This window comes from Daphnia pulicaria, chromosome 2, assembly GCF_021234035.1.
Source record: "Daphnia pulicaria isolate SC F1-1A chromosome 2, SC_F0-13Bv2, whole genome shotgun sequence".
Classification (NCBI taxonomy): domain Eukaryota; kingdom Metazoa; phylum Arthropoda; class Branchiopoda; order Diplostraca; family Daphniidae; genus Daphnia; species Daphnia pulicaria.
The window spans coordinates 1,325,582-1,350,119 of NC_060914.1; the positions used below are offsets into that span (position 1 = coordinate 1,325,582).

Genomic DNA, 24,538 nt, shown 5'->3' on the forward strand with positions numbered 1-24,538 from the left:
AATAGAAAGATTGTGGAAGCTATAGAAGAGTTGAACCTGTTCCAAATTGGTGAAATGTTAGTTCCTGGCTAGCATTTACCATGTGATTGCCCTTTCGATGCATGGCAGTTTGTTTGTAACGTAACCTTTTTCTTTTTTGCAGATTTTAGGCCTGATCCAGCCATCATAACAACACAATATGCAAGTTTTTCTTGTGCAGCTGTTAACCTGTTAGCAACAATCTCAGGATCATCGCTTGGGTAATGACTTTACTTTACTTTTATCGCTTTTATTGACCTGTGACCTACTAGATATTTTAATGCTGCATTACCTGCATCAATGCAGTGTATTACATGTAAAACTTTAAGTCTCCCATTTATTAACAATTAGGGTTTACCCAGTGTCTCGTTTTCAACTTTCCCTGACTTGTTATTTTTTCGTAACCCATTTTCTATTTTTATTTAGATAAAAGCCAGCAACCCATATAACTACCGATGTCAATCGAGCTACGGATCTCTCTTCTTCCCCCTTCTTTCAATGTCCTCGTGTATGCCCATGTGAATATGGGTATATTCACGAGGACACCCTTTGTCCCTATCCCGTCCGGTGTAAATGAACTCTTCAGCGGATGGATGGAGCAACTGTAGTTGCCTGGCTGTATTTCCCAGGCATATAAAGGTAGGAAAAAATTGATCTCTATTCTTCCTTTTTGACAGTTTTTCGTGGCGTTGATTATAAATCGTTACGTAGTCACGGAGTACGTTTATTCCTGAGCTAGGCGGTTGCTTGACTGCAACCATTTTCTCTCTTCGTTTTTGTTTTTTCTCAGTAATGGTTTACTAAAAATCTCATTAATGTCGAACGACTGCAGATCAGGCCTGTTGTTTTTTGTACCTCACAATTTTGTCTGTGAGTAAACCATCACATTCGAAAATATTTGAACAAAGTGCAACTAGAGAATTTTTTTACCAAGAGGGACTTGCCGCCACACCGGCACCTCCTCGTTTGTTTCGTTATTGCTGGGTTAACAGGTCGAGGCATCTGATAGTCTAGGATGGAATTCACGTTTTTCCCAGCCCATTCAATGGGGCTGGATGCAGACTGAGGCTGAGGATCAAAATTGTCGCTGGAAAGTTGGAAAGAAATAATTGCGCATTGTGGTTAAATAACTATGTCTTTATCTAACCACTCTGTGTATTAATTTCTTTTTTTAAAACATAGTCAGTATTAAAGTATATCAATTCTACCTCAACTGAACCAGCCAGGAACATCAATCATAAACAATATCAATTCATATTATAAATGATACAGAGAGCTTGTTTATCGTCGAAAAAAGAGTGGACATTTTTCTTGTTTTTTATTCCGTCATCAACTTCTGACTATATAGAAACCTACCGCGAGATTGAATAAGTATTTGTTGTTTTGTCTGTTGCTATGGGATTTTACTTCTAATAGTGGCAAGACTATGGATATCCGCCATCGCCTTTGAATTATTTGAAAAATGATTTCCCCCCTTTAAAATTTTATTGCTGATTTGAGCACAAAGCACCTGTCCGGGCAGCATCATCAGATCTCAATAAGTGTCTTGTCAAACTCGTATACAACGATTCCAATTCCCGATGGCAATATTACATGGGGGTTATTGATTATTTTTTGTTTTCTTTTGGCAACTGCGAGGGAAATGGGGACTATATTAGGACTAGATGACAGATATATAATCTGATCAGATCGTGATTTTGTAAGTCTATTTCTTCGTCGTCCTTCATCGTTTGTCATGTTTACAACCATGTTAGAATGCTGAGAGAAATTAAGGCTACACACGCGATAGATAATTCTCTCATGGTCAAATACGTTCAATCACTGGGCGTGTGTATGTTGCGTTCATCCACTTGCTTTTTTCGTCAAATAGTAAAATGCTTCCTATTCAAAATCACATCGTTAATATAATGCCATCACCTACCTTCGCGGCTTTATATCTGTTGCGGTTTTTGGCACGTTGACCAACGCCATCGCTTCAAAAACCAGCAACAACAACAACAAACAACAACATAAAAAGACACAATATTAACAAGACATCAATGACAAAATATCAGGGATTTCCCAATCGCAATAATATTTCCCCCTCTCGTCGCTACTTTTAAAAAATGGAATGGACACAACGGCGTCATTTTCTGGCTTATTCGAATTTGGTTTTCTTTAAGTTGACGCGCTCTGTCATATTTAATATGCCCGTCGCCTTGATTCGATTTGTTTCTTTGATTTCGGATTTTTTTTTTGAATTGTGGCGTGAAAGAGGAAGTCAACAAACACACGTTACAATGAAAAGAACACATTAAAAAACACAATCAGTTACTGTTTTGGTAAATTCAGTAATGTAAACTAGATATATAATATTATATGATGATGCTGGGCAAACAAACAAAAAAAGGAATATCTACTTTTCTCGGCGCCGGTTGTTGCGACACGTCGGCTTGCTCTCCTGGATGCAAGTGGACGCTGGGAGGACGTTGCCGATGTTCACGGTTTTCCAGACGCCACTTCGATTGACCTCCTCGGAAATGTTCATGGCCTTATTGGCACCGCCGCCGCCACCGCCGGTTCCACCTGCCGTTGAACTATCGACAGGGATGTTCATGATGTTTCCGTTGGGCAGCTGGATCTGGAAGTTTTTCCCGCTGTGACTGGTGTAGTCCGTCATTGCCATTTGACTGACCGCGGCGACGCTTGTCCCGCCCGCCTAGAGGTTATAGAGTGTGTTTAATTAGCCTATTATTTTGATTGAAATTATGTAATCGAGAAAGAAATGTTGATACTAGAGTAGTTACTTCTTCGTCTTCCTCGTCCTTGTGCTTCGTGTTACTTTCGGGCATCAGATCGTCCAGCACTTTCAGTTCGTACTTGGTGAAAATGAAATCGAGAGATTTTCTCACGCCAATCATGACCACCAACTGGGCAATCAAAATCATTAGCATTTCAGTGTGTAAGGGGGGAAAAGGTTAGACCGTCTTACCATCAGGGGGAAAGCGATAGAAATGGCGTTGATTTCTTTGACGGCCCACAGGACAATGAAGCAGAGCAACTGGATGAAGGTGAACAGGTGGACGCGGCGGAGCGTCACCTTGCGTAGATAGATGTGGTCCGGTTGGTATTTCGTCGGCATAAAGAGAAGTAAGAGTCGATCGTAGAATTGCATGTCGGCCAGCGGAGAAGTGCCCATGTACAGGAAGACTCCAAATAGAACGGGCATGGGAATATACGTCAGAATGGGCGTCATGAAAACGGACAGGCCAATCATCACAGAGATCATAATCAAAGTCATTCTCTGTTCTCTGTATAATTCAATCGAGAATAAATTGAGAATCTTTTCATTGAAATGAAATTAAATTCTAATGGGTGTTACTTGACTCCCAAGAATTGGGGTTTTTCGCCAGGAGCGGCGCATTCCGTCTGGAGTTTGAGAGCGTTGACGTGATTGATGGAGAGGACGGTAGCGGCCACAAACCAAGGGAGGCCCAGAATTGATTTGACGACGATTAAAATGGCCAACACAAACAAATCCAAGTGATAGCCACACCCTTTCTGTCAATCCGATAAGAAAAGCTAATGACGAATTTGGTTCAATTTTGGTAAAAACAGAAATTTCTTTTACTTTGAGCTTGTTTTCACGACGATTGACGATGACGGCCGTGATTTGCTGATCCATGAAGATGAGAATAGTGGCCAGCATGGCGGGAGCAATCGCAGCAGGAATGGTCCACCATGGATTGTTGAATGGCGACACGACCCATCCGCGCCCTTCCCAAGTCGGTTTAAATTCATCCGGCACGAGGAGTTTTGGCGTGCGGACGTCAGCCAGGGCATCCATTAGAGACATGGAGCAAATGGTGATGAAAACACCGAAATCACTAATCACTTGTCTCACCTGTAAATACGTCCATTCAATTAAATTTAAATAGTATTTAAATGATATTGAATTCTCGTACGCTATTGGGGAAGAAATTTGTTCGCTTCATGTTCTTCAGCGTTACACAGAGGAAGTAGGTGGTGACGCACAGGATAATCGACATCAGAAAGACTGTAAATTCACAATTTCGGGTTTATAGAATCTCACAGAATAATTGAATTATTGATAATGAGTTTACCGTTCGGGTACCAAGGTTTGTTGACAAGGTGACAATCCTCTCCTTCCAGAGTTCCATTGTACACCTTAAAAAAGAATTGAGTGTGACATAATCGAAACGACGAAAAGAGAATAATAATGAGTAACCAACCGATTGGCATTCTTGCCAAGATATTCCCGACCAGCTGGTACTGATATCGTCTCTAGCTTCAATGGTGAAATTGGACGGTAGGCAGCGGCAGTCGCTGATGACGGGTGGATTCATCGGATACTTTTGCCCAATCGATAACACTTTCTCAATAGCCTTCGCGGGGGTTTGAAAAAAAATTAGCGTGCAATTTCGTGAGTTAGAAACCATCAGATTGGAAAAATTACCTTGTAGATGAAAATGGTGGCAATTAGAAGGGCGAAATTCTCTTCGGTAAATCGGGTAATGTAGCAAACGATAGCCGATGCGTCTATGGCCACCAGTACGATCAGAATAAATGCAATCCACATGCCAATCCAAAATCGCAGCCCCAAGTAATCTAGCTCGTTCCTCCTGGTGGGGTTGTTTATAGTTGGGAGAATCAATCAATTAACCACGGCCGAGAAGATATCGACTATTGTCTCATCACTGCTGCTGGCAGCCCCATCTTACTTGCAGAAATCGTAGAGAATGTTTTCAAAGACGAGAACGGGTCCGGTGGAGCCGAGGATGGTGAGCGGCTGGCCGGAGAAAATGCCGTAAACGATTCCGCAGAGGAAGCCGGAGCAGAGGGATTCCATTGTGCCCAAACGGTTTTCGGTGGCGTCGCCCAGCAGACCGCCGAACGTGATTAATGGTGTCAGACAGGCGAAGTAGAGGAAAGTGAAGGCGGCCAGACACTGAATGGACATGGCGTCCTTGTAGTCGGACCAGTACCACGGCACTTTTCGTTTGACGTCGTTGATGAGGCCGCCAAAGAGTCGGCCCGTTCGGTACAGGCCGGCAGTCTCGCGAACCTTACTCTCCTCCTCTTCTTCGTTGACTTCTTCTTTGTTCTTTTCGGGGAATTTTCTCGTGTTCTGTCAATTCGATTCGTTGATTTAATTGCTACTATACCGAGTAAAATTAAGGCAATTAAAGGGGTTCCATTACCTGAGATGGAATGGCTGCCGGCGGTTCAATACGAATCCTGTTTGAATGAGTTTCAAAAGAATAACTCTGTTAATAATTTGATCGCTCACTTATTTGAAACAAATTGCGTTATTCATTACTGGGGATCCCATTCGCCTGGCGGCAAGACGGTGACGGCGTCGAGGAACTCGTCAACGCCGGCCAATAGGTGATCGCGATTCTTGGCCCGGTAGGCGACTTCGTGAAACACTTCGTCTGACATTAACGTGGCCATAGCCCTGCCGACTTCGTGATAACTGGCTTGGCCACCCTAAACACATCAGTTTTATTGTAAATATTGTTATTTGTTTCACAAAAACGTCCAAGACAAAACAGAAGGAGAGAATATGAAGCCGATCGATGGAGCATCACGAATGTGCAGCTGCGCTATTTATATGTGCTATACACACACACGCACTAAAAGATTTATGTTTTCTTCTCGTTGCCGTAGCGACTGCAAGAGAGTCAGAATATGGATATATAGATGCACAGCATATAGGGTAATGAAGCGTGCATGTATATAGCTATAGTAAATCCTTCTTCACTAACCACTGGTCCTAGGAGTATGAAAACGAAGCGGGTCGGGACGGGAACTTCGGTTAAATCGCCCAAAACGACAGGTTGAACCAGCCGGATGAAGGCTGAAACGGGTTTTTCCAGGCAATCGACTTCGCCGACAAGTACATTTGAGGCTTCGGCTCCCGCTGGAATCTTTTTCAAGAACGACGTATTCCCCTGTTGGTGTTATACACACGTCCAAAAAAGAAAATGTTTAAAGCCCGGCATTCTCAATTAGGAATAAATCATATGATGCTGCTGTTATTATTATCATAGTACATCATTACTTTGTGAACGTCTCCGTTTCCGTTGCCCATGTCTTTTTCGCTCGTGTTGCGCAGCATCGAAGCTGCACTGGGACTCGTAGCCATGGCAGCGTGCGAGGCTGTACCTGATACCCAAGCGCCCAAAATATTCGTGTCAGCAGAAGATGATGACATGAGACAGACCGTACATGAAAACACGACGTCATTAGTACCAATATCACAACCAAACATTCGTTTTTTATCGCTCCGAATTTTTTAAATTTTTCTTTACCGATAATTAATCGTATTAATAATATTAATAGACAGTCGCAAATGTCGTCCAAAAAGCTTAATAAGGAAAACACGAAAATACTGTCTGGAAGAAATTGTTCAATTCTATTTGCAAACCACTTTCCTAAAGTGGTGTAATGGTGTTATGCATGCCGTGCTTGAACAAAAAATGTCTTTTTATTATAATATTGCGTGGATGCGTGATTTACGTGACCATGCTTGGCTTTTTGTCTTCTGTCCCGCCGTCTATTGTTGTCGACATGTCGATGATGTGTTTTGACAACTACGTCAGACCACAAACTACAGGTATATTACTATACACAAAAGAGGTGAACGTGCAAAGTCTCTGATCCCGCGTCGGACATTTTGAATCACAGCTAGCCGTTACAGCGTGTCGGAAACTGAACGAATCAATAATTTGATGCAAGGCGCAGAGCTAGCTGGTGTATATATAGAGCTGCAGTGATTTATCGATCCAGTTCAGCCAGTCATCCAGCAGCACTCCAGCTCAGTGAGGGGGGGGGGGGGTCTTATTGCAAATGATACATAGCAGTTATATATATATATCTTTCTTCTCTTTTGAATTATGGGTCGAGATGGCAGCCCAGCGGGTCGATCCCGAAGGAGCCATTCGCCATTCGGGTTGACGTAACTTTTGTTATGTAGTAGTTGGGGGTTTAAATGTATCGAGCGTTTTGCTGAACTGCAGGTTATTAAGGGGGTGGGGGGTTTCTATCGGACATGGGATTAATTAGCTCAAATTAAATGCACGTGCGTCATGGACCCCGGCAAACGGTTAATTGACTGCCAATCGCGTGTGTCGTTGTTTTTAGTAGATGCTCAGTGCTGAAGGCCAGTCATATAAAGATGGTGGATAGTATTGTATTACCCCACGATGACCGCCTATCATTCGGGAGGGCAAGAAACGGGTCGTCCGTTGGCAAGTGATGATGGTCGAACCTAATGCGACGAGTGTTGCTGGCCGTCGGCACGAGATGCTCCAACAAAACGATTTCGCTTCCGTCGCGGCTATCGGCCTCCGTGAGCGTGACTTTTATGGCTGTCATTGACGTCACCGGAACGTCCGTCATCATCAGCGAACCTAATCAATCACGATTGGGCGGTTTGTCTCATCCAATTCAATTGAAACTACAAGGGTTTCCCTTTTGTGGTACCGTGTGTGGTCATTACAATTAATAATATCGTGCAGAAAACCAAAAAAGTCCGTTTGATTTGTTCTTTTCCGTCAAATTCTACCAAAAGAATCTCTACACACCGAGGGTTTTTGTCGAGTAAAGGAAAGAAAAATAGAAACAGAGAGGATGTCATAGAGATGTTTGAGCACCTGACGGCACGTTTAAACACGATTCGGGCGACTGCAATTGTTTCTTGGCATCAGCGGAGGCGGCGGCGGGCGACGACGAGGCCAGCACCGCCCGATCCTGTTCAACGGGATCCTCTTCCGCGATGTCGTCGCTACTTTTCGTGAATGACCGCTTCGCCCCAATCGGAAGATGATGCTGGTGGTGGTGGTGAGGGTATGGAAGCGGGTCTATTTGCACGCACACACAGATAGATACGTCGGTGGGGGGTTTGGCGTTGTTTTTGTTACGTAATGAAGACGGTGAAGGGGGTTGAAAAAATAGTAAAAATAGATGTAGGCTACTAATTTAGAAAAATAAAAAGAACTCGGGGGTATAAGTTTAACAAGCCAACTACTAATTTATGTAATAACAACATTCGGGGAATTGCGTCCGTTTCTCAATCTTGTTATTTGGTTTCGTGTGTTATTTGTGCGAGTCGTGGGCGTTCTGGATTGGCGCAATGCCAATTAACGCGCCGAGACTATTAGAGACCATAGGGAGGGAACTTCTTTTTGATCGAATAAGGAAATAAAAGGTCTTAAAAAAATTAAGGTAATTCGTTCTTTTTTTGTTAGAGCCATCTGGTGTGTTGAGCTTATTTGCTGTTCAATATTACCCATCACACAAGTGAATCTATATAAACCTGAATCAATTGTTGTTCGCGACCATCTCTAGCTCTCAATAATGGATAGGTTGTATACGAATCACTGCGAGAATCACGAACAGGGCCCGGCACGCACAAGTGCAATGTAGCGTGTCATGCACTGTGCGTGCGTGTGTATAAGGATCGGTTTTGAAATTTGGGATAGTAATAGAATGATGGCGGGTACTCACTTCGCGATTGAGAATAATTGCGGCCAATGTCGGCCAGAGAGCGGATAATGGGCAGCTTAGCAGCGCTGTTCTCTTTGTTCTTCTCGTAGAGATGGCGATGGCGTCTGAGAAGAGCCTCGCGAACCTTTTGTGATTCAATTGTTTCAAAATGGGTCGAAATTCGATCGTCATATTATTAGCGCGTCTCGCTATTTTAAAAAATGTATACCCTCTCTTTGGAGTTGAATGGAAGGTGGCCGGAATTGGCCATCATGTCGATGGCGAGATCAGTTATCTGGACGAGTGTCTGAGCATCGGCATCCAGCAGGACGGGTCCGTTGAGCAGGAGACTGCGAAGTTCGAACAGCGAATGGAGCGATAGAGTCGCTACGTGAGGCTTAGACCAACGGCTACCACCTTCTTCCACGTCTTCCTCGAACTTCACCCAACTATTGGAAAACGCCAAAAAGTTAACTCGTGTCGGCCGCCGAATAAGTTTCCCCGCCAGAAATCCGCATGCGGATGTTCAATTAGCATTTAACTCAAGTCTGCTGGAATAAGCTCTCGGACCGTCATCTTTTCATCCACATTTGTGGAAGGCTAATTTGTACGGCCCTGTATACAATTATGACGCAGTCTCACTCTGCATGTCTAAACATGGACTACTACTGACCGTGCCGTTTCGTTCCATTCGACTTCTCCGGCGTCGTGATTGTAGCAGAGTTCTTCCATTTCGGAGAAAAGCGGATGGGCTTCGTGAGTTCCGTCATCTCCGTCGGCCTCTTCACCCAAGATGAATTGAACGCGCTGCGACGGTGGAATGGCCGCTTCAAAAGTATATGCAAATCATCAAAAAATAGAAATAGATCAGTACGGCCGGCGGCCCTCCCTCCCTGAGAAAAAAGATGAACCAAAAAATCTTTTATTAAAAATTCACAACGTACAGTTATCAGCTGGAGAGGCCTCTTCAGCTATGCCGGGCTGATGTTGGTGCCGATGGTGATGGCGGTGCCGCCTGTGATGTGAACGCCGCTTGTTCCCGTTGGACGGAACGTGAACACCCACGTACATAGTGTGAGCCCGGTGGCCTACATCATGAATAATCGTTATATGTTATTTATAACGCGCGTGGAATAAAAGCCATGCGGAAGATTCTAAAGTTGACTCGAGTTTATACCAAAGCGATATAATTGATCACAGTTGGTTTAAACGGTTAGAATTTTCTATATAACAATAATGGACCGTGTTGGCATGGGAAGAAAAGAAAACAATCTGACTTTGACATTGGGTTTTGGCTGCGGGCCCGAATTGGGGGCTGTTCGATTTTCCCTGATTGTTTTCTTTTTCATTTCCGTACCATGTTCTTTCTGTTGGATTTCTTTTCTTTTCTTTTTTGTGTGTGTCGCTATTTTCTCTCGATCGAGCAATTGTCTCGGTTATTTGATCGATAGGGCAAAAGGAACAAGACCATATCTGGGATTATATAGTATAGGAATCTTCTAGCGCGTCACTGGGCTGTTAAGCCCGATCCTCCCGTCATCAATATATATCGCAAACTGTGACTGTCTCCGTCTTATTCGACCGATCGATACAAAAGAAAAGTCCTCGCTGCACAGTGTAGTCTCTTGACTGACGGACCAATAGGAGCGTGAGACGAGAGCTTATCGGTTATTACTGGCGAATAACTCTCCAACGGTTTTTCCTAGTTATGCTAATGACCGTCTCGAGTACCACACACTAACACACATAGAAATCACTTGACACTCGATTACTGGGAAGAACATTTTCTTACCTTCGAAATCCTTTTCCGTGTAGGATTGGTGACAGTTTGACGCGATCCCAGGATCTTTGGGTGCGTCTCCGGGTCCCGTCCGTGGGACCGGCAACGGTGAATTGTCGGCCATGTCGAAGCGCAGGGAGGGCTAGCGGATGATTCGATAACAACTCTGCGATATCAAAAAAAAAAAGAAAAGAAATGGAATTGACTTTTATTTTTTTAAATAATGCCATTTTTTTCATCGTCCTATATCGAGAGATATGAGAACCAGTTTTCGGCCCTCGGGCAAATCCGTCCAATCCGGAAATAAAAAAGGCTTCACTTTGACTGTACGTCCCCTTCTCTTGAACCATGGGCGGGATTATAGGAATGCGCCCAACGGCCTTAGTCGCAGGCCGAAACGGTATACTCGCATAGGTATTACGGTCGACTTTCCACCGTGCTGTTCGATCGATCGATCGATAGTGTCAATTCAGTTCCCTCCCATTCTAGACAGGACCAGAGCTCGCCGGAACACACAAAAGAAAATTCGATATCAAAAAAAGGAAAAAAATGGGATCTAATCTCCGGCAATCCCACCAAAACTAATTCCATAACGTCTTTTAGAATGGCCAACAACTCCCATCGCGGCGGAAGGATTCGCTATAGAATTTTCTTTTCGGGGTAAAAACGACATCAAAGATGAATGGCAGATGAAGAATAACCCCCACACAAGTTTTACACGTGTTATACAAGAACTAGTATATAACATCCCAGGCTACATTATTATGACTGTTGCTGTGTGTGTGTGTTTGATTTGCCCAGCGATGCGCTTTTTTTGTTTACAACTGGTCCCGAAAACAAACCCCGAAAAAGACCGGACCAAAAGTGAAATGTTTATTCCTTTGTACACACGGAGATACTAGAAATCCACTGCTGAGGCTTGTTGTCATGGTCTTTTCTCCTTGCACGCGTTTATGTCTGGACACACTCGTCACCACGTCGGCGAAAAAGTCAACGTGCTTCGATTTCTTTTAGATTTTTCTCTCTCCCATCATCGGCGAAGCTTTTCAACATTGGCGCTGGATTGATACACGTACGGTACGGCGGATGCCAGCAAAATGCTTACGCCATCTCATTTTTTGGCAAATCCCACGCAGATCAAACGAGATAACAATACGTGGTCTAGCATCACGACCGCGAACCTTTTCATGCGCTCACGTTTGATGAGAAACTCGAATGCAAACGTTGAAGATGCAGCGGATGTGACGACAGGAGATCGAGAGAGAAAAAGAGAGAATCGATTGGTAGATGATACATAGACTAAGAAAATGGCAATTCTTATATGTATAAGAAATCCGCGGTTTGCCGAACCGTAGCGAAGGAAGCTCCTGGGCTCCTGACAATGGACGCAAGTCGAGTTCCACTCGGGCTCGTGCCACCGCCGTGTATAAACACAGATCAATACAAAATGGTGGGATAGAAAAGCGGGAGAGAACCGACAGACACACACACAGAGAGGGAAAAAGATGAGGTGAACAGCGGGATAGACTCACGCTTCTTCTATATGAGTTATACAAGCTAAAGTCTATGTACTAGTGGGGCGCCAAATGAAAAGGTTGCAAGCATTCCCACGGCGCGGGAATTCATATACATGTACACACGTCTGTCAAAGTAGTCTACTTGCATAATAAGTCTTCTTCGTCCCCTCAACATTTTAATTTCGTCTAGTCAAAGATTCGTGAGTGGTTGATTTGTGCGTGGCTAATTTCTTCGTTTGGTTCATTGTTCGAGACCCTTTTTGTTCTTGGATGCTATAGGCAAGTCTTTGGCCAGATTTGGACGGTGCGGAGACACACACTCACGGGGGAGAGTCTGCTGTCATATAGGCACACAAGATCGATTCAAAATGTCTACCTTAATCGGAGAGGATCAAAAAGGATGTCCTCGTGTATATCTCGGAGCTTTTCTTCTGTTCTTCTTTTCAGTGGTCCGTTGACAAGTCAGCGGAGGCCATGAAACTTATTCCACTTTGGTTAGATTCGTGGGAGAAGATTTCCAAATTGTATCCGGTTGGTGGGCACAATCTCGGCTTGAAATACGACACTTTTGGCAAAATAAAGCTCGTCAAATGTTGCGATAAATGCCAAACAAATCGACTTGATAGAGAGAAGAAGAAAATAATTCAGATGAAAGAATAAACAAGGAGAGATAGAAAGAGCTAGAATGGACGATGAAGATGCGGCTGGTTGGATGTGACAGAGTTGGAAGCCGATTGAAGACTGGACGAGGGTGTACAGACGTACAAGAGCAGCAGCGTCGGTGGGAGCGTGTGTTTACCCCGACGCTCCCTCCCTTTCTCCCGCCTCCGAAGAGAGACCCTCCTTTTCTATATATCCTCCTGCGTTTGTGTAGAACCCCGTCTCATTTCTCTTCGCCCTTTCCTTTCCCTGGAACTATACACAAGTGGAGAGGCTCTTCTCCTACTTTTGTGTATATTAGAATGGCGCAAAGGCAAGACGGCCACGGTGTATAGTGTAGCACAACATCATGCGCCCACACAGATGTCGTCTCTTTTCCGACTCGCTTTAAATATTTTTGGCTCGCAGTTGGGTGTGTTTTTTCGTCGGTCTTTATATAATTTGTTTGTTTTCTTTTTCAGTCTCATTCCGGATGGGTCTCTTTCACAGGCTGTGACGCCCAAGTCGCACACGTTATCCCTTTGTTTTCACAGGCTGGTAAATTTTACACGGCGACTCTTTTTTGGCAAAGTCACTGTTAGCAATTTGTCACGTCTGACTGAATTTTTTTAAATTCGAATTGAGATCAATACCCAACTTGCCCTTATGAATGCAGTCGCCATTTCTGGTGTTTATATTGGTACGAACTCTGTTTCAATTTGGGTTCATCGCTAGAACGCGTCAGTGTATAACTTACAAAAGTATCGAAGGAAAAAAACGTGGATTAAGACGCACTCGCAGTCTTACTTTGGTGGAAAGCAAAGTTCTTGCTTTCTTATTATCGTTTCAAAGTGCTCTGTAAGGCTTCGTGCCGAGTGAAAGAAAGAAAGAAAGGGGCTAGCGCACGTTCTCCGTTCCCTTCGGTCGTCCAACGACAAAAATAACGTTCGCTTTTTCAAGTAGCTTTAAGGAAAACCATTAATGACGAGAGGAGAAGGAAATGTGTTGAACTTGGGATGTTTCGTATCTTGTCTGTAATGCGCAAAACAGTCGCTACAATGCACAAAGGCAGATAACGAGACAGCTTTATTCCTTAAACGCTTTTTAGACACGTAAGTGCTACCACTCTATTATGCAAATATTTTTTATAGCCAGATTTATTTTCCTTATATCGTTGCTTAGTTGCTCTGTCGAGCTGCAGTCTGCGATTTTAAAATAGGATTAAATTGCTAAACACTGGTTGCAATGTTTTCTTTTGAAAAAAAAAAAATCCTACTGCTTGTTGTTGTGTCCTCCACCACCACTAGAGATATGAAATTGGTATACTTAAAATATGGCTTTCTACTACGTTGATCGCTAGGTGGCAGCTGCAACAAAAACACATGAAAATTGCAGACGATATTTTTTCCTGAATTTTCACAAAAGTTTCATCTTCCACACTACTACGCTGAACACTACTGACTGCCTACCGCCAGGCACTTCAATTGTTAGGTAACATATAGATAAATGTTGGCTTTGTAACACAGAATGAACACATTTTTCAAACTTAGCAAATTAACCTTTTATCGTCCAGTCACTGCTGCTCGTCTCGTAAGATTCAATATCGAAAACAGAGTCAACATGTCACAGGTATAAAAAAATCTCAGTATTTATCAGTTCTTTGGTTTAAAACCCCTATTCTTTGTTTAAAAATTAGACTGCTAATGAAGGCAAGCAAGAAAAAATCCTTCTAGCTCTTGATTTCGACCATACAATTATCAATGACAACAGTGACACGTATGTCACAAAGCTGGCACCAAAAGGAAAGATACCCCCAGAAATCAAATCCCTCTACAGTGATCAAGGTTGGACTCTTTTCATGTCTGAAATATTTCGCTATCTTCACTCCAACAACACCACTCCTGAGCAAATCTTGGAATGCATGACTGAAATATCATTTTCGCCTGGAATGGTTGATCTGTTGAAAACTCTTGATCAATCGAAAGCCGAAACCATTGTTATATCAGATGCAAATTATGTGTTTATTGATCACATCTTGAGTTTCCATGGACTCAAAGATAGGGTTAATAAGATTTTTACAAATCCTGCCAAGTTTAATGATGATGGCCTCCTCGAACTCGAAATGTACCATGTCCAAGACTCCTGCTCCTTGAGCACAATCAATCTTTGTAAGGGCCAAATTTTGGAATCTTACATTGAAGAAAGAGCCAAAGAAAATATTGTTTTCACACACGTTGCATTTATCGGAGATGGCGAAAATGATTTCTGTCCCAGTTTGAGGCTCTCTCCTAAAGATTTTGTCTTCCCCCGAGAAGGTTATTCCCTAGTCAAACATATTGAGAAAATGAAAACCGAAAAAGACCTTCACATTAAAGCTAATATTCACACCTGGAAATCGGGGTTGGATATTCTAAAAGTTCTTTCCGATAGAGTTCCATTGCTCGCTCAAACAACAACTGCATAAGTCAGATGATTTATTTCAAGCTTTTACCATTGTTTTCGATTGAACCCGTGAATAATACAGTACAATTCGTCACTGCATACATCAATTTCAATGTCTTTCTATCAATTGACAGTCGCGATTTTTCACGCTTAAAATTTCCTTTTTCGAATTCGAATCGTTGTCGTTGAGCGCCACCTGTACAGAATGCACCGAAGGGAAAACGGGAAAACCGTCTCGTTGTGGTGTCGTGCCAAAACAATTCAGCAACAACACCGTAACCTAAAAAAAAAAACCACAAGTCTTATTCGCTGACCTCTTAGGTAACAAGTTGGCTAGATAGTAAGGAATAGCTTAATAAAAATACATTCAGTTTAGTCAGGTTGCCTCTTTCATTTTTTAGCCTCTAACGATTATGATAACGATGATTTGTGACGCCGGTTTTTCCATTCGCTTGGCGTCACTGTGTTGGGTTTATTCAGGAAATTGCGAAGCATTGCAACATCAGGCAGCAGCTTAATATTATTCTAACCGTTTGGAGGAATACCTACACATCTCGTATTGTGCAATAGAGGAACTTGGCGCAGCTGGTTTTCGATGGATGGATTTTCAAAAGGTATCGCCCTCCGTTTTCTTCGAACTGAATGCACAAACGCGTTTATTTATATAAATAATCGGCCACTTTTCCTTGACGATTCGCTTTGTCTTAATTTGGTTTTGGTACGTTGGACACGGAATGACATAATAAATTCACCCAAAGTCGCGCATATTGATTTGCTTTTTCGAATTTTCCAGTGTCTGCCAACTGATGAAATGCGAAGAACTTTACTAAGACGTCAACATTTCTCACCAAACTGGTATGGAGGCGGTCGAAGCGAAAAACTAGCTACCATTTGGAAAAATCTCTGTTGGGAGTTTCAATTATAAACCCGGCGAGTCTATTAGAAATGCAAGGTAGAAAATTAAAATCCCACACGTGTGTGAGTGAAATGCCAAATGAGAAAAAGGTATTTTGATCTTTTCAGATGTCATATCAATGCAATACCAAAAGGTGTATTGACATGACATAAGCGTCAACAGCAATCTAATGGTGGCGTCCCAATGTTATCGAATCTCATCACGGTTTGTATTTTTACGGCTAGAGTTACAATACGTATATACCTGTCAAGAAAAACGAATTTCTAAAAAGGATTAAGTAAATAAAAGAGATAAATTGATCAACTTGTGGCGCCGCGTTGTAGAAAGCAATACTTTTTAGGAACCAATGTAGGTTATTTCACTGGAAATAAGGAGGTTACTTTCTTGCTGGCGGCTTTTCATCGAAAGCTTTTTTCGTTTCATTCTAATCATGGTCAACTAGTTCAAATGTGCGTAAAGCGGGATTTTTTGTATTGACACTGCGGGGCGAAATCGAACCGTCATTGATTGTGCACGGGTGACGCCTAATCTCCCAGGGTTTTAAAATAGTCACCGCGACTGTTAAACGGTTTCATCGACGACGCGTCGTTCTTGCGTGTGTGTGTTTTTTTGTTGTTTACGATCATGACCCAATCTCGAATTTCTCGATCTCTTGCGACATTGAAATGTCCCCTCCACTGTCGTAGACGCCAACCAGCCACTTTCTGGACGACGTGACTCATTTATTTCTAGACATTTTTCTCTTATGTTTAACTGTGTCCTGACCTCAATTTTTACCTAATGGAATCTACTCCCAACTGAATAATAGCCTCTCCCTACCTATACCCATGCTTGTTTTTTTTGTGAAACGATTTCATTTCAAAAAGTTATAACAACGAAACTGCGTCCAAATAGAATGACTGACAACAGTCTCGACGAGTGCTATCCGTTGTCAGTGAGTTACAGAGTCGAGGAGAAAAGGGTATTTTTTTATTGTATGCAAATACTTGTAGAGTGAAATGTTGAATCAAAGCTTTCACGACAGAGTCTCGTGCACACAACGGTCGGCTCCGCCTTTCGTTCGTGCAGCCGGCGGTTGGTTTTCCCGTCGTTCGTAAACCAACCAGCCGCCGACTGTCCTGCTGTACCATCGCGTACCATCTACCCTTAAGGGGATTCTTCCTTCTTCTTTTTCTTTATTCTTTCTCTCTTTCTTTAATATTTTTCTTTGGTTTACGTGATCTTACAAGAAGACAAGAAACCAGAAAAGCCGCCGGCTTTTTGTCAGTCCGTGCCACTCTGTCCAAGTTGGGTCTCTCTGTTCTCCAATGGGAACTTTGATCCGAGTATATGTAGAAATACTGCACGTCTAGGCGAAAAGGAAAAAAAACGGCCGAGTTCTGTGAACGGCGTCATGGATCGAACGGGAACAAAAAAGAATGAGGTGACCTGTTGCACCGTGGCACATGGAGAAAGGTGTTTGACAGGAGAGCGACCGTGAAATGAGTTTGAGAAACTGGAAATGTATTCGTAAAATTGCTCTGCCAGTCCTGTAAGTAGAGGACGCTTAGTAAGTAGCCATCGCTTCACGTTAGTTTCACGAAATGAGGCATGCAACGCGGTGAAAAACACTCGAACGCCATTTGAGTAGATGCGTGCGTCGACATCGTCGCATGGCGCATTAACGATTCTTCCGGCTGAAATTCAGGGAAATAAATCACAACAAGCAGTCGCAGTTTAATTCATCGGTGATGTAGACGATTGAAAAGCCGTGGCCTTGGGGGAAAGAGAAATTTAAACGGTCGCAATAGAGTCGCGCAACGTTATATAAGAAAGACTGTGATTGACAATCAATAAGTGTCGACGGTCTTTGATTACTAAATTTTTATTTTTACCAGTTCCAATGAGAATACCTATCACGTTTGTGTCGTCTCATTCTGATACTCTGCGACAGTGCTCACACCATGTTCGCCTGATAGGAACGCCCTTTTTATCTCCAATCGGAATAGCACCTTGCATACTACCTGAGCTTCTTTGCATTTATCGCCGTGGCTTCGTAAACTTTCCAGCGAGAGCTTCGAGGGGTTTGCTATGTGTTCTTTAGCCATCATAATGGATAGCTGGTTTCAACCAGTATTATCCAACATGTCGGCCGATCTCTCTTCCTCTCTGCTATCCTTACATTTCCCTTCCAGCCCGCTTAATCGCGCTACCTTTTCTTATGACGTCACATTCTCTATTCAATTATTTTCTGCCAGTGGCTAGTTGAATGTAATGGTGTCTGCCAAGTCTTCCGACTAAATTCTCTTCTTCCTGATGGACCGGCGCAAGTAACAACTCTTTCCCTCGCCGTATAATATCAGTTAAACCCGTTTGATAGCGTACAACTAATTCAGAATTGGTTGCCTCTGATCTGTGTTTTAAAAAGTGTTAAATAAAAATTTCCATAATGTCTGGTATTTATACACTTGTAGACGTGGTCAAATAATACAAACGACACATTGTACATTCTCGTCGACACAACGACCGACATGTGTGTGTCCCTTGATAAAAGAAAAAAATAATAGCTATGTTTGTTCAAGTGTTTGTTATGATTCGGAAGCCGCGCCTCCTTGCTCAGTCCGTTCCTCCCAACACCAGAGCGAGAATGCCTCACGTAGTACGCACGTATTCATGTGGGGTTTGGTTTGGTGAAGCCGTCCGGCAGAGGTGGTGGTCAAATGCGACTGTCTCCGACTCTCTTACCTTCAGTTTCTACTGGACCGACGTCCACTTTGCCACGAAGAATAGAAGCTCCTGCAAGGACCTAAGAGTCCGCTCAAGTATTCGTCATGGCTACCAATGAGCCGCCCAGCATTCTCTTAGAAAGTAATTATAATTACAGATTTGTTTTAAACATTTTAAGAGTTTTATTTAATCGTATTTTTCTTGTGTAACATTTAAAGGTGAAGCGAATGCAGGAGTCAGGGTTGTGGGCCCGTCTCCTGGCGTCAAAAGACGATCACTTCGCAATCGGAGGTCAGAGGCAATGCAAGGTAAAGAATTAGAACTAAGTAAAATGAATCAGTTTCTAATATTATGTGAACTTTTTAGATTTGCCACCGAGCATGCGAGTTCGCTTTATCTTGGGCGAGGATGCCGATAAACCGGGTCAGAATGAACCACGTCCCGTCTTCTCCGAAATGGAGGAATTTAAAAGCGAAGACGGTACCGGTGGCGAATGGAAGGAAGTTGCCCGGTAATTGGTTCAAGCTCTGAGTATAAATTAAACAAATTGACTTAGACTGTCTGTGAAAATCGTAGCTGGATCAAGTTTGAAGAAGATGTGGAAGACGGTGGCAATCGGTGGACCAAGCCGTTTGTCGGGACTCTGTCGCTTCACGCTCTATTCGAATTGCGTAGTGCGCTGTTAAACGGAACCCTACTGCTGGATGCCGAAGCCACGACTGTCGACGAAGTGATCAACGTCATTGTCGATAAAGTGTGCTCAACTCACCAACTAACGGCCGAACAAAAGAATCAAGTTTGTAACCCTTGATCATTTTATGTTACAGGAAAAAGGACGTGCAATATTAATTCTTGGAATTTTGTTTCTAGATGACGGAAGTCATGTGTTGCCCCCATCGACATCTTTACGAAGTCGTCAAGTCCGCACCACTTTTGATGAGCGAGAAAAGCCGCAACAGCTCCGCAAAAAGTAGGTTCAACGGAATACATTTCATTTAGAACAATGTCTCTAGTCTAGGTCGAAATGTTGGTGGTTGTTGCTATATTATTGAAGTCGTAGCTTATCCGTTATGTTGTTCGAAACGGAAGGAACTCGTATGCAATTATTAATGTGTTGTTTATATACGTGGACGTTTTAAGATTTGACCGAATCCCGTTCGAAAATGGGTCTGGCTTTACCCAGCGTCCCATCTATGGCGGCCGTCACCGGCGCAAAAGTATGCGTTTTTAATTTTTCCAATTGATTCTTTATGGAACACGGGGTCGCTACTTTGTGGCCCTAGTCACGTGAATTGTGTGCTGCGTGTTTTTGTTCGTTTTTTTCAACTCATTTTTTTCTATTTGTGTCACTTTTGAAGGGCAATTCACCGTTCATGAAGAAGATTCCGCCCGGAGCCGAAGTGAATAACGTTCTAGTGGGCGAGGTTGATTTTCTGGACAAGCCAGTTTCGGCTTTTGTTCGACTTTCCAAGGCCACGATTCTCGGTGATTTCGCCGAGGTTCGGCTGCCGTCGCGTTTCGTTTTTCTACTTCTCGGGCCCAAGGTATTTTATCAAATCTAGATTGCTATAGGTGCCACAATTTGAATAATTGGTCAGCATAAGCCTTTCCCGAGACAAACCCAAAAATGGATAGAAAAAAAAATTCCAGTTTCATTTAACTGACCTGAATCACACGAACGCATTAGTCTGCTTGCATGGCACTTGCTTGGTCATGACGGGCTGATAAGCCAGTGTGATGGATAAGGCCGCAAGCATTTGAAAAATGGGGTTTTCGGGCAATAATCCGGGTATTAATCTAGCGCTTTAAACAAAAAAATTTATTGCGGTAAACATAACTTTGAATAAGCTCCCCCTTCTAAATAACGTATCGTCTGTTATCCTTGGGAGTTCAAGGCTCGTTCCTTTTCAAATATGAAAAACAAAACCCGCTGCCCCTCCCGGAGGTTGTACCATCCGGTTACTGTCGCATGTTTGTAGTTTATAACCGTGTCATATCAAAAGGATCATTGGGTTTACTGATTTCAACAGGAGATTACCGAATTATTTTAGTCTGACGTTAACGTCTGTTGGAGGGGGGATTAGAATCTCGCAGATAAAAACAATAACACATTTGCTTATTTTCAGGGTCAATTGGAAGACTATCGCGAAGTTGGCCGTGTGGTAGCCACGTTGATGTCCGATGAAGTCTTCAATGCCGTGGCCTACCGCGCCAAGAATCGCGACCATCTCTTAGCCGGAATCGATGAGTTTATGGATGCCGTCACCATTCTGCCGCCCGGTGAATGGGATCCGTCCATTCGTATCGAGCCGCCGACCAAAATTCCCTCGCAGGAACCGCGAAAGAATCCCGACAAGCCACCTGAAGAAAAAGAAGATCCTGCTTTAGAAGAATTGAAAGTTTTAGAAAGTCAGGGACTCGTCCGCACCGGTCGTTTCTTTGGCGGTTTGATCGACGACGTTAAGCGCAAACTTCCTTTGTATGACATTTTTTAAGGACAAATTATTAATGAGCAGAAGATAATTTATACTTATCCTTTAGCTATAAATCGGATTTCACTGACGCTTTCGCCGTCCAAAGCATCGCGTCAATCACGTTCTTGTACTTTGCTTCCTTGTCGCCGATTATCACCTTTGGCGGACTGTTGGGCGATGCCACCGAAAACCGCCTGGCGGCGCTTGAATCTCTTTGCGCTGGATGCATTTGTGGAATGTAAAAACACGATTTTTTCCTTCAATCTTTTAGTATTCTATCCTTTAATTGAAAAAGAAATTCATCACGACTTCTCACGTTCCCATTCCAGAATTTATTCCTTGTTTGCTGGACAACCTCTCGCCCTGTTGAACGCCACCGGCCCTGTACTAGTTTTCGAAGGCATTCTCTACAGTTTCTGCAGGTAATATTTCATTTTGATTTAGTTTTACCGGTTACAAAAAATGTTAACCCCAACCGTTTTTTGTGTGTTTATTTCGTGAAGTAAAAACGGCTACGACTACCTTTCACTCCGGTTATGGGTGGGTGTTTGGATGGGTGTCTTTATGATCACCCTTTGCGCCTTCGAAATCTCCGCCTGGGTGGCCTTCATCACACGTTTCACCGAGGAGAACTTTGCTCTCCTTATCGCTACCATCTACGTGTACAAGGTAACGGTTCCGTTTTTTTTGGCGTGATGACACGTCACAAAAAATTCCATCCAAACACATTTTTCATAACATGCGAGTCTTAATCATACAGGCGGTAGAGAAAATCATTTACATAGGACTAGACAATCCGCTAAATCCACCAGAACCCAAACTGAATGCCACCGACTGCTATTGCTTTCCGCATAATGATACCATTGATAGCCTGATGGGATCCGTCCAAGGCGGTAGTGGACCTTTCAATTGGACGGGATTGGCAACCAACAGTTGCGCAGAGGTAAGAAACTAATTGATCAAATTCATTCATTCGTGAAAAAATATTTAATCTACATTTTATTTGAATTGAAGATGTGGAATGGCACACTGAAGGGAGAGGACTGTTTCCCGAAGGAGTGGTATCCCAATGTTTTCCTGATGTCCGTACTCTTGTCCGTTTTTACGTACAGCGTCTGCGTGACTCTTAAAGGACTCAAACACACTCTCTACTTCCCTTACAAAGTATAGCTACTTTTTCTACAATTCTTTTCCCATTTTTGTATTTAAATAGCACTTTCCTTTTGTGTACGAAATAGGTTCGCAGCACGATTAGTGATTTCGCCGTCTTTATCGCCATTTGTTCAATGACTGGCTTGGATTACTACGCCGGTGTTCACACTCCCAAGCTTCATGTAAAGAAACGTACTTACTAATCAATTGAAAGACATTTTCTGTAACTGATATAACTTATTAGGTTCCCAGTGATTTCAAGCCAACTTGGTCAGGACGTGGCTGGACTGTCAACCCTATCCATCCGGACAATCCTTGGTGGATCATTCCGGGTGCCATGTTGCCAGCCGCCCTAGCAACCATTCTACTTTTCCTTGACCAGCAAATTACTGCAGTCATCGTCAACCGCAAAGAGAACAAACTGAAAGTGAGTGGCTGTGAAAGTCTTGGCCACTGTTGTCTGTGGCGCCATGACGCGCACGATTTTTACGAATTAAGATTCATCAAGTTTTCTAATTTCGAAATTTTTGTTGTTTGCCTTCAAACAGAAAGGATGCGGCTACCATTTGGATTTGTTTGTTTTGGCCATTCTGACGGCTCTGATGGGTATCTTGGGACTGCCGTGGCATGTGGCCGGCACTGTCATCTGCATCAACCACGTCAATTCACTGAAACAAGAATCAGAGACGGCCGCACCTGGTGAAAAGCCCGTCTTCCTCGGTGTTCGGTAACCAACAAGACATTTTTTCGGCTGGTCATAGCGCCAAATATCTTATTTAGAAAATGTTGTTGAATATTTTAGAGAGCAGCGCGTCACTCACTTGATCATCTTCTTGCTGGTTGGTTTGTCCGTCTTCATGACACCAATCCTCAAGTTCATTCCCATGCCCGTCCTCTACGGTGTCTTCTTGTACATGGGCACGGCACCGTTGGCAGAGATGCACTTTTTCGATCGTCTACGAATCGTGTTCATGCCCGCCAAATACCAACCGGATTTCAACTACTTGAGGAAAGTGCCGCTCAAGCGCGTTCACATGTACACTGCCATCCAGTTGGTTTGCTTTGCCATTCTCTGGGTCGTCAAAACCAACGAAACGATTTCCATTTCTTTCCCTTTGATGGTCAGTACTAAGTAGTCATTTTCTCTGGACACATTTTTTATTTGACCACCACAAAGCTCTTCAATCATTCCTTTTATGATATTTTTAGTTGGTGATCATGATCTTTATCCGAAAATCCTTGGACTATGTTTTCACCAGAGAAGAGCTTCACGTTTTGGACTCTGTTATCCCGCCGTTCCGCAGGAAGAAGCAAGAACCCCTTGTCGAAGTAAGTATTTTTGGCATTTTACTTTCAAAGAGAACAAAATGTTTTTTAACAGTAATTTGTTTCTTTTCTCGCTCAAGTCTGGATCCAAATCGCACATCAATGGCAAAGGACAGAGTTACTCGGCTATTCCCAAAAACAGCTCGAAAGTCAACATCAGTGACGAAGTGGCTAGATCGGGCGCTTGGCTCCACGTCAATCAGAGCAAAGCTTCATTCCAAGAGTAGGTTTTTCGATTGGTCTCAGGTTTGAGTTGGAGTTGAAACTGACTTAGGATTTTTTCTTTTACAATTGTAGCGGTACTGAGATGACTAGCTACCGAAGGAAGGATTATGGTGGTGAAAAAGTGAGCGATGACGAAAGTGAACCCCTGACGTTCTTGTCAGGTACCAAAAGAATTCAAATACAGGTATTGCATACAAATTTTTGGTATTGCATACAAATTTTTCATTCGAATATCCATGTATTTATAAATCGATGTTCTTATTTCTTATTTAGCCGGGCAGTAAAAACAACCAATGAGCCCATTTTGTTATCCACTTCGGTTAAATAAGAAGACGTAAAGAAGATATCAGAAGCCCTCTGCTCGTGAACTATTGGATTCTTCATCCAAATTAGGCAATACATAATTTAATAAGGAGACCGAATCATTCAAATTCTACAGAGGCTTATTACCATCAAGGATGGGATATAGTACAAACTCACGAGCTCTTACTGTATCGAATGTCGAATCTTATTATAATATGCTTCCTCCAATTTTACAAACAAAACACATACCAAGCGCTAGCGTTTATGATATAGTCATATAGCCAATATGGAAGGCTTTTATTACTGTTACATCAGTTGATTTTGCCGATGAAATTTCGTGCATTCGTAGTGGCTTGATCATGTTTGTGGTATTTCATACTTTAGTTCAGGTGCTGTTGTCGCTATTTTCAGAAAATTATTCATTCATTCCAATGGATTTGTAATATACACGATCTTACTATCTCTCTGTCGTATTTTTTCAATTTTCCTATGACTTTAAGCGAGTAGAAAACGTCCAAAATTTTAATGCATTTTTTTTCAGATTCAGCTG

The 24,538-nt window shown here is 42.9% G+C and overlaps 3 protein-coding genes across 7 annotated transcripts; 2 read left to right on the forward strand and 1 right to left on the reverse strand.

Moving 5' to 3' along the window:
- The first annotated feature begins 153 nt into the window (after nucleotides 1-153).
- On the forward strand, nucleotides 154-14,985 carry LOC124327210 (pyridoxal phosphate phosphatase PHOSPHO2-like). Its single transcript, XM_046786172.1, has 5 exons — nucleotides 154-239; nucleotides 445-657; nucleotides 13,805-13,935; nucleotides 13,995-14,073; nucleotides 14,141-14,985. Exons 2-5 carry the CDS (start codon nucleotides 592-594, stop codon nucleotides 14,906-14,908), a joined length of 1,044 nt encoding a protein of 347 aa, XP_046642128.1. The 5' UTR covers nucleotides 154-239; nucleotides 445-591; the 3' UTR covers nucleotides 14,909-14,985.
- LOC124326994 (electroneutral sodium bicarbonate exchanger 1-like) lies at nucleotides 1,708-12,601 on the reverse strand. 4 transcript variants are annotated; one of them, XM_046785758.1, is made up of 21 exons: nucleotides 12,182-12,601; nucleotides 10,301-10,454; nucleotides 9,453-9,596; nucleotides 9,182-9,335; nucleotides 8,738-8,957; nucleotides 8,530-8,653; nucleotides 7,221-7,433; nucleotides 6,083-6,186; nucleotides 5,787-5,972; nucleotides 5,339-5,508; nucleotides 5,220-5,256; nucleotides 4,740-5,146; nucleotides 4,475-4,640; nucleotides 4,251-4,403; nucleotides 4,122-4,185; nucleotides 3,963-4,054; nucleotides 3,629-3,901; nucleotides 3,380-3,558; nucleotides 2,990-3,308; nucleotides 2,793-2,927; nucleotides 1,708-2,716 (listed from the first exon to the last, which is right to left on the reverse strand). In XM_046785758.1, the coding sequence occupies exons 2-21, from the start codon at nucleotides 10,410-10,412 to the stop codon at nucleotides 2,414-2,416; spliced, it is 3,555 nt and encodes a 1,184-aa protein (XP_046641714.1). In that variant the 5' UTR covers nucleotides 10,413-10,454; nucleotides 12,182-12,601; the 3' UTR covers nucleotides 1,708-2,413. The 4 variants fall into 4 exon arrangements, with proteins under 4 accessions (XP_046641714.1, XP_046641715.1, XP_046641716.1 ...); XM_046785759.1 differs by lacking the exon at nucleotides 7,221-7,433 and adding an exon at nucleotides 7,677-7,883 and having other exon boundaries at nucleotides 12,182-12,600; XM_046785760.1 differs by having other exon boundaries at nucleotides 2,805-2,927; nucleotides 12,182-12,599.
- A 3,473-nt stretch (nucleotides 14,986-18,458) lies between the features above and the next one.
- On the forward strand, nucleotides 18,459-24,452 carry LOC124327001 (sodium bicarbonate cotransporter 3-like). Of its 2 annotated transcripts, none has more exons than XM_046785777.1 (21): nucleotides 18,459-18,649; nucleotides 18,727-18,816; nucleotides 18,875-19,019; nucleotides 19,085-19,304; nucleotides 19,379-19,478; nucleotides 19,649-19,725; nucleotides 19,867-20,052; nucleotides 20,635-20,987; nucleotides 21,050-21,220; nucleotides 21,312-21,404; nucleotides 21,486-21,651; nucleotides 21,743-21,925; nucleotides 21,997-22,146; nucleotides 22,221-22,316; nucleotides 22,379-22,561; nucleotides 22,683-22,861; nucleotides 22,937-23,255; nucleotides 23,344-23,463; nucleotides 23,541-23,683; nucleotides 23,752-23,869; nucleotides 23,959-24,452. In XM_046785777.1, the coding sequence occupies exons 1-21, from the start codon at nucleotides 18,613-18,615 to the stop codon at nucleotides 23,980-23,982; spliced, it is 3,153 nt and encodes a 1,050-aa protein (XP_046641733.1). In that variant the 5' UTR covers nucleotides 18,459-18,612; the 3' UTR covers nucleotides 23,983-24,452. The 2 variants fall into 2 exon arrangements, with proteins under 2 accessions (XP_046641733.1, XP_046641734.1); XM_046785778.1 differs by having other exon boundaries at nucleotides 18,460-18,649; nucleotides 23,758-23,869.
- Nucleotides 24,453-24,538: the final 86 nt, after the last annotated feature.

Excerpts from the sequence above, each read along its gene's own strand:
- LOC124326994 (XM_046785758.1), bottom strand. The coding sequence starts at position 10,412 with ATGGCCGACAATTCACCGTTGCCGGTCCCACGGACGGGACCCGGAGAC. Across the intron at positions 8,958-9,181 it reads GAATGGAACGAAACGGCACG|TTGGGTGAAGTTCGAGGAAG; the intron begins GTCAGTAGTAGT and ends GTTTTCCAATAG. Across the intron at positions 3,902-3,962 it reads CAAATTTCTTCCCCAATAGC|GTGAGACAAGTGATTAGTGA; the intron begins GTACGAGAATTC and ends ACGTATTTACAG.
- LOC124327001 (XM_046785777.1), top strand. The coding sequence starts at position 18,613 with ATGGCTACCAATGAGCCGCCCAGCATTCTCTTAGAAA. Across the intron at positions 19,479-19,648 it reads CCGCAACAGCTCCGCAAAAA|ATTTGACCGAATCCCGTTCG; the intron begins GTAGGTTCAACG and ends GGACGTTTTAAG. Across the intron at positions 21,926-21,996 it reads CAACCAACAGTTGCGCAGAG|ATGTGGAATGGCACACTGAA; the intron begins GTAAGAAACTAA and ends TTTGAATTGAAG.
- LOC124327210 (XM_046786172.1), top strand. The coding sequence starts at position 592 with ATGAACTCTTCAGCGGATGGATGGAGCAACTGTAGTTGCCTGGCTGTA. Across the intron at positions 658-13,804 it reads TATTTCCCAGGCATATAAAG|GTGGCAGCTGCAACAAAAAC; the intron begins GTAGGAAAAAAT and ends GTTGATCGCTAG. Across the intron at positions 13,936-13,994 it reads CCAGGCACTTCAATTGTTAG|CAAATTAACCTTTTATCGTC; the intron begins GTAACATATAGA and ends TTTCAAACTTAG.